Genomic DNA, 9,009 nt, shown 5'->3' with positions numbered 1-9,009 from the left:
TTTTTTTTTTTTTTTTTTTTTTTTTTTTTCTTTTTTTTTTTTTTTTCTTTTTTATTAACTCTTTCTTTTTATTTCATTTTATTCTTTTTTTATTTCTTTCCTTTCTTATAAACCTTCCAACTAAAAGATTAGTAAAAATAAGTGTTGCGTTAACATTATCGAGCAAGAAAACTTACAATCTGCTCTTCCATTCTTTCTTTCCTTTCTTTTCTATTCAACCTAAATTTACAATCTCTCCATTACCCTAAGACCTCTTAGATGAATATCCCTTCCGTAATGTTGTAACCCGCACTTCCTTTTTTAATTTTTCATAATCCTTCAACCATTTATTATTTTGGTTCGCACATGTGGGCATTAAATAGATATTTACTTAATTTTATTTTCCTTCTTCTTAAATTCGCCAGTTGGCATAACGACGATACTTAGGCTCGAGATGTTTCTTCGTTTCCTCGAGTTCATTTATTTCATCGTTGTCTTCGTCGTCCTCGTAAATTGTTTCGTCGTCCTCGTAAATTGTTTCGTCGTCCTCGTCCTCTTCATCTTCGTCGTCCGTGAGGTCAGTATTACTTCGGGCTACGAATGATAATTAATTAATATTCATTTTACGAAATACCGTAAATCAATCATAAGATAATTTATACATAATACTACTCGCGGTTCTTTTTATTTTTATCTAATTAATTTGAATATTCTTTTCTAACAAGCCGAACTACCTATTTTTTTTTTTTTTTTTTTTAAATATCTGGTACAGTAAAGTAAACAATTATAATTAAGAATATTATTATATATATATAAATTCACTTGATTTTATTAAAACTAAATTTAGTTCTAATCGTCGGAAAAATACACAGATTTTAAAAATAAATTATAATATTAATTAATTAATTTTTAATTATTGAAAATAAAATTCATTCTAATGCAGTTTTAAGGAGTAAACAGACTCAATCGTTTTGTGACTATCATGTGAAGATACATAATAAAATTATATTTTTACTTTACTGTACCAGAGCAATATGATTGTTTTATTAGCTTAGTAAATGGAGTTGAGTTTAGCTTGATTTTCATTAATAAAGGATATGTCTAAAAATGATATGAATGATAAAAATGAGGGCCATATTACCCTTTGTGAATCAGAAGAAAAAAGAAAAAATAAGTAATATATATGCGGTCTCGATTAGTCAGGCAAAGACATTACTGTACGGTAAAAGCGTGACATAGAATAAAGGATTAATTAGAAATAAGAAATTAAGAAGCGAGAGTATATAGTAGTCTTTTAAAACGAACGTAGAAAATGATGGAACGCCAGCCAATCCAATTTTCTTCTGGCACAGTATGTATATATTTATTGAGGCACTATTTTAAAAGAACTATTGATATTCCACAATACGTTCCATCAAAATATATTTAGAATATGCAGCAATTAATTGGTCCCATCGACGACACACATTTTGCAGAAATTAAAATATGACACTTGTGTATAATATGATGAATTGCGGGCCTAATCAATCGTTGAGTTTGTAAATAAAATAGATATGATGAAGGCATGTTATGCACCGAATAGTTAAATAATTCGTATACATTGCAGAGCGTTCTACATACAGTATGCATTAGATGTATCAAATCTTTTTGTTTTATTTTATTTTTATTTTTTTCAGCCTTCATGAATGCAAACAATAACATTGCCGTGTATGGTTTATGCATACTTAAAGATTTATGAAAAATCATTAAACTATAATGTCAATAATGTCAAAAGCTGCAGACAATAAAATTTGTTATCAATGAAATCAAAACTTGCAGAATTGGCATTTTTTTTTTCTTTTTCTTTTTTAAATTTCATTCTGGCAATGCATTAACGTTAGTATCCACAAGTTAAACAATAATTCATACAAACAATGAGAATGCATTGAAAAGTGATTTTACCCCTTAAAACTGTGACCTGATTATAGAATTATTTCAAATTAAGAAATGCGCTTAGACAAATATCATTCGAACAACTCGTATCTTATTTAATCTTGAATTTGTAAGAAAAATATTTGAATAGATTGAATTTGAAAATATGATTATTCCGCCATATATATGTATAACTTACCTTGTAACATGAAAAACTACAGGCGGTTCAGCAACTATCCTATCATCTTCTTCAGAATTAGTTCCAACCGCCGTGTTATTCGTGATTTCTATTCCACCTATCGAGCACGTAGACGTGACCACTGCGCATTTAACCATATCAAGATACGAATAATCTACTTCACTTACAGTGTCATTCTTTCTCGGTTGTATTTGTTCAATAATATCAGATTGAAAATCTGTGAGATCATTAATGCGCTTACAAGGGGGGCATTCAGCGTTGTCATCGACATTGTTGGATGATTTGTTCTTTGTGATTTCAGTTTTAGTAGTATCATCTGTGCTAGGATTAACTTTAACGCATACTAATGAACATTCAGTTTCTATTCCGGAATCAACGCTTTCCTGGAAACTTTCTTTGTGTTGCGGCTGAATGACCTCTGGAATGTTATCTTCTGAAGTTGACAACAAATTGGATTCCTCGATTCCTGAATCTTGGCTATTCCTATGAATATTTTCGGGTTTTTCAATAATTAAAGTTGTTGACGAATGAGATGTCTGAGGTAGATCGAAAAATGAAGTTTCTATTTCTGGCGCGTTATCATTCTGTTGCCATGCATCAGAAACTATACTAGGTGAAAGTGTTCCTTCGTCTTTAATAGAGTTTCCATAGTTAGATATATCGGTAATACAAAATATAAGATCTTCAGAGTCTGATTTTTCAAAATCTTGAAGAGTTTTTTTAACAGAGGCAGAAACATTATCTTTAGTCTGTGACAATATTACAGTTGGAAGTATAGTAAAGTCTGATTCCTTACCAGAAGGCTTATTTATATTATTTTCTATATAATTGTTAACTTTAACATCTTTAGATACGATCGGACATGCATCAACATTATTTGGCTTGGATAACAATGTCTCCTCTGTAATAAGATCATTCAACTTATCCTCTTCCCATAAATCAACTACAGCATCCTCCTCCTCCTCCGTGCAGATACTAGCAGTTGGATGTATTTGTGCATTAACATTATTAAAATCCTCAACATTATCTTTAGAAGTAAGACTTAATTCAGATATACATGATTTTATTTTACTATTTACAGTTGTACTCTTTGAATGTGGATCTATATCCACATGGCAAGTATTTGCTCCTATATCCTGACTCAATGAATCGTTCAAATCGATCCATTTTTCATTTTCTTCATTAACATTAACACTACATGTTTTGGTAACTTCGTTAGTAAAATTTTTCTTTTTTTCTACATTAATTTCTAATAGATTATGATTTATCATGGAAATATCATTTACACCATGGTTATTATAATCATCCACATGCACATTTGATGCTACTTTGTCATTCTTACAACAAGTATTAAGAAGCAAAGACTCTGCAACATCTTTTTCATAAGTAGTCTGCAAATTTACTGATTCATCGAGCATACTTACAATATTTACATTATCTATGACTTTTATATCACATGTCACGTTACAAGATGAAGAGATTTCATCACTAGTCAAATTAATACTGTCAGTCAAACTTCTATCACATACTTTTTCTATCTTTACAGAATCTATGTTCCTCACCGATTCATATTCTATGGTTTCTTTCTCAAGAACATTTTCACTTACTTCTAAAACAGAGTATTCAGGTATATCCTTTAACTTAGGTATACATACAGTCATCTTGCTCTCTGGAACATTTATCGATGAAGCATTATGTACAGTTTTAGAGCAAGCTTTTACTACCACATTTAAGGTAACACTATTATTTTCTTCTGCTATTAAATCTCTGCTAGCATGCCCTTCATCTTTTAATTGGACATTATCAGGTAACGTTTGAATATTTAAACTAGATATACTAGCTTCATCTTCTTTATCGCTACTTAAGAAGTTTTTACTATCGTAACTGGATGATTCTACACTAGTATTATGTAATGGTTTTTCTTTTAAATTTTTCTCTTTTACTTTTTCTTCATTATATCCCTGATCCGGGTGCTTCGTTATTTGATTTGAGCACTTTTTCGATGACTGTTGTTCTGAGGCATTCGTATTAGTAGTCTCAGTTTTAAATGAAGCAAACATATTTGTTAAAGTTTGTATACTTGGTAATTGTGTTACATTTAATGACTTTAACGGTTTACTTTTAGTCGGTAAAGATATAATGTCTGCAAATGTTCCAGAAGCATTACTTTTACAAATAGCTTTACCATCTTTAAAATACTGATGAAATTTATCGCCAAATGATAATACGCTATTTACACTACCTTGCAATAAATTTCGAAAATCTGTTTGACTGATATTCGAGGATTCTGAAAAAAAATTACCTTTACTTTGAAACAAACTAGGAAGCTTTTCCAAACCAGAAGTGTGCTTCTGAATCGGAGGAGCAGTTTTATTTTCTAATAATGGAACTTGTGATTTTGCAGATAAAATATCTTCTACCGATTGCTGCATATTTGGCTCTTCATTACTTAAATCGATAAGATCAACTTTTTCGTTATTAACGCTTGTTTTGTCAATATTATCTTTCAAATCGATCTGTGCATCTTGTACAATTTCACTTTTATAATAATCAGTTTTCTTAAATATTAATTCCGAAGTATCTATTATCGTTTCTTCTTTTAGAGAATCACTTTGATTGTCTTTAGAATCTTCCTTATGTTCAACAGTATAAAGATTTAAGTTATCTTGAGTATTAACTTCGCTAGAATTGTTACTAGCAGTGAAACATTCATTTGTACTCTGTTCATTTATATTATCAGATATATTCAATGGTTGTATACTATCATGTTTATTATTATTATTAATTGAAATCGTGCTAATTTCACTATTTATTGCAATTTCTTGTGCATCATGTTTATTAATGGTCTCTTTATTTGTTTCTGTCTCTGATTTAAATATATTGTCTGAATCGTCCGAATCCGCAGACTCTACTGAATCGATTTTAAAGTTGAACCCAATGGTAACATTCGATTTAGATGATGCGAAAACAGACTTAGGTGTAGATGTACAACTTGATGATGATGATGATGATGATTCAACGAGTGACACACGAAACCTAGATGTTCCACTTGTGGAAGGAAAGAAACACGTGGACATTGGTCCTAGCGATGTTGGAGTTACAGGAGATGATGATGTTGAGGAATCTGTGGAACGTAACGATGCTTCTGAAACTCGAGACACCACAAATCGACTTCTAGAAGGACTTGGTATCGGGCTTGCGACAGGTGAGGGGATAGGACTAGGAGCCGGGGAACGGAGGCGACCCCCACTAGTACGTTTTGGTTCAAGCGTCGATCGCCCTGTGTCCTCGGTGGTTACTGAAGTCATGGGTGATGGAGAACATGGCAGTGTCTGACAAGTAAGCGAGATCTTACGGGAACTCGCGCTAAAGAATCTGCTATGATGTCTCGGACTTTCTGAATCCCCAGTATTCTCATTCAGCTGTTGATTTTCTTTATTTCGTGCACAATAACTTCTAACTTCCTCCAAAACATCCATATACTGATGTAATGTTCCGTCCTACAAATTATTTGGAAAAACCAAACGAATATTTACGTCCCAAAATAGTATGTAATTTAAATTTATTTAAACTACATACAATTTTTATTCGAGGCTTGTCATCTAAATCCAATTGTACGACACTCTTGTTTTTCTGCATTGCTGTGCTAAGAGCTTTCATTCCTGTCATCTGTATACTATTATCACGCAAATCTATCCTCTGTGAAAGCATATAAACATTAAAACATATTATCAAAGAAATTATCAAATATTATTTTAAATTAATTAGATATCACATACTTGTAAAACTTTATTATTTTCAATGACATCAGATAAAGCGATTATTCCATTACATGTCAGATCAGTGGATTGCATTCCCAATTGTAAAAGAATACGATTTTGTTTAAGCGAATCCTTTACAGTGATTAACATTTCACTGGTTAACATGTTCTGTCCAATGTTTAAAGTTTCCAATGTCCTTGACAATGACTGTGTAAAAAAGAAAAATATATTTCTTTTCACAAACCCCTCCATGTAAAAAATAATTAAATAAATTCAATAACTTACAATAATACGAGAGAAATACGGAGATGATTTTTTTGTAAGGCGATTATTCCATAATATGAGTATACTCAATCCTTTGCCCTCTTTATCTTCTTGAACTTGATTAATAAGTCCTTCTAATAGATCATGTACACCATCATCTTGAATATTATTATTACTAAAAAAAAAAAAAGAAAGCAGACGTTGTATATATATATATAAGAATACTTTATTTTATAATATTGTAATTAATTTTTTAATTTTATCTACCTAATATCAAGTAATTGTAAGTGATTATTGAGCCTCAATAAAGATCCAAGCTGTATAGCATCGTAAAAATCAAGTCCATTGTCAGCTAAGTAAAGTTCTCTTATCCCTGTATTCATTTTCAGAGCTGTAACTGTTACGACAACAAATATTATAATCTCAATTAATATTAAATTGTATTAATATTATTAATTATAAAAACTTAATCTTTATTATCGTTTTCTATTACATATAAATGATCAAATGTTCACTATGAAAGAAAAGACTTTTTAAGCACGAGAAAAAGCAATAGTATCGAACAATGTTAGAACAAAAGATATAATTAATTAGCAATTACATTAATACACAAATATTAAAAACAGATTAATTTTCTATACAGTTGCACTTAGAAAAATAAAAGTGCATTCAACATCGATACACCAAGAGCCACATTGCAAAAAGAAGTTTTTACAAGCAAACATTGTTTGTTTTTATTATTGAATTAATAGAAAATAATATTAAATAAAAAATTAACCATATGCAATATGTCTTTCGCTGCAATACATAATTTCTTTCAACTATTTAATTAATATTAAAATAAATATAATATAGAGAGGATTATTATAAATTTGTTGTACAATGCATTGGAGTAATATGTGGACCATACAGAAACACAAAAATAATATATCTTGTGTAGTAATTAATAAGGTATAGTAATAATATATAATAGTGTTATAATTTTGTTAGGATTAAAACCAAATTACCTTTTAATAGTTATTGTTTGTAAAATGACGAAAAATAATAAACTGCAATGTAATAAATACCTAATGTGGCGATAGGTCTTCCTGAAAGTCCGCAATTTTCTAATTTAAGGACGTGTAGATGGTAGACTAATCGTAATGCGCGGCTCAAAATAGTCATGTACTGTTCATTAAGCGTTACATCCTTAGCTTCAAGCTGTTCTAAACATTGGGTCTAGACACACAAATAATGATTTTATTAATTATACACGGAATAATAATAATATATGAACAAACAAAGAAAAAAAATTCATCTCATACAACTTTTGCCATAATATATTGGAAATATTTATTTACTAGTTATCTATTACTAAATTTATAATAACAAAACTATTTATAGTATATACAATTAAGAAACTACAAAAATAAAGTGTTGAGATATCTCCATTTTGCAATAACCGATATACATAATCGTATCTACCTTTTTAATCATGTGTGAACATGCTTGCCAACCACGAGCTCCGATATCTGAATTAGATGAAATGTTCAAGTGCTTTGCAGATTCATAATATTCTAGCATATCAAATAATATTACAGAAGTCTGTAACGAAAATTTTTAATTAATAATATGGAATAGGTGTCTGGACGATATAGGGTAAAAAGAGAAAGAAAAATAGAAAGTTCAAATTTGTTAATACCTCATCGTTTAAAGATGTAGCTTCCAAGTCAATTTTTTTAAATTGAATTCTTTTAAGAATTTCTTCTAATGTTTCTGAATTATTTAGATCCAAATTAATTCCATTTAATTTAAATTCATTATTACGTTCTTCTGACAAATCCCAACTCTAATTTAAAAAATTTTGTTCATTAGTTTTAATTATAAACAAAGGCTACTTAAAGGACATAAATATATGATCATTGAGTGTCTTTTTATTTTTATTTTATTTTATTTTTTTTTTCTTAAAAATACGATAAAGAAATAATAATTAATAATTATTAACATAAATATAGTCGCACATCTCTAACGTATATCAAATAATTACATTGCGTGATAAAATATTTTGTTGTATATAATGATATATTTGTAATTAATTATAATTCGATATTATGTTTCTTCATTGTTGATAATGTAACAGATTATCAATGGTTGACACTACAAACTAGCTATACCTCTAATTGAGCTAAAACTTTTTCCAATGGCTCAGTGTTGTGCCGTTGGCAGGATTCCTTATATGCTTTGATCAAGTCCTCACGATTCACATTTTCAGCTGTGAACAAGTATTGATATTATATTGAAACTAAAAAAAAGGATTAAATATAAGAACATAAGTATTTCACTTGAAAAAACAAAAACAATTTTTTATCGTTAGACACATTAAAAGGAACACATGTAAAAAAATAGAATATGTAATTGTATGTATAAATATAAAACTTATCGCATTTCCAATTCAATTATACAAACTCTATCATATAATAAACTTACCATTTTTAACGATAATACTTTACGTATCCAAAATGTATAATTAAATATATAAACTTATATATTGATATATTTAAGAACAATTTGTTATTCTTGTACCAATGTTATGTCATTGAAATTAAATATGTCAATAATAAATATGATCTTAAATATTAAAATAAATCTAAAATATACATTGCATATATGATGCTGCAAATATATGACAAATTTATATTACTTCAACTCATTTTAGATCAAAATTGAAATGTACCTTAGATAAGTATAATAGACATACTTTAACTCTGCATCAAACTTATAATTAGTACATGGTTCTGATTGTGAAATCCTAAACATCCTTCTATTGGCACAGTCTATAAAAAAGTCTGATAGCTTAGTGACAAAGAATAAAGTTTAGAGGTAATTAAAAATACTATATATATATATATATATATA

General features: G+C 29.0%; 1 protein-coding gene across 2 annotated transcripts in view; it reads right to left on the bottom strand.

Annotated features, from left to right (window-relative positions):
• Positions 1–34: 34 nt before the first annotated feature.
• Positions 35–9,009, bottom strand: part of LOC106793022 (serine-rich adhesin for platelets) — a 10,899-nt gene continuing 1,924 nt past the window's right edge. The window contains exons 2-11 of one of the 2 annotated variants that reach the window (XM_014759592.1): positions 8,268–8,365; positions 7,796–7,942; positions 7,579–7,698; positions 7,182–7,332; positions 6,382–6,511; positions 6,136–6,289; positions 5,869–6,057; positions 5,669–5,788; positions 2,090–5,589; positions 35–573 (exon numbers count right to left, since the gene is read on the bottom strand). In XM_014759592.1, the coding sequence (XP_014615078.1) occupies positions 564–573; positions 2,090–5,589; positions 5,669–5,788; positions 5,869–6,057; positions 6,136–6,289; positions 6,382–6,511; positions 7,182–7,332; positions 7,579–7,698; positions 7,796–7,942; positions 8,268–8,365 (4,619 nt within the window). In that variant the 3' untranslated portion in view covers positions 35–563. Of the gene's footprint in view, positions 574–2,089; positions 5,590–5,668; positions 5,789–5,868; positions 6,058–6,135; positions 6,290–6,381; positions 6,512–7,181; positions 7,333–7,578; positions 7,699–7,795; positions 7,943–8,267; positions 8,366–9,009 lie in introns of those variants that run through there. The other variant, XM_014759593.1, reaches the window with a different exon arrangement.

Source organism: Polistes canadensis, unplaced genomic scaffold (genome assembly GCF_001313835.1).
Source record: "Polistes canadensis isolate GaletaPanama2010 unplaced genomic scaffold, ASM131383v1 scaffold_10, whole genome shotgun sequence".
NCBI lineage: Eukaryota > Metazoa > Arthropoda > Insecta > Hymenoptera > Vespidae > Polistes > Polistes canadensis.
Note: the sequence above shows the minus strand (reverse complement) of the source record. Positions and strands in the feature narration are given on the sequence as shown.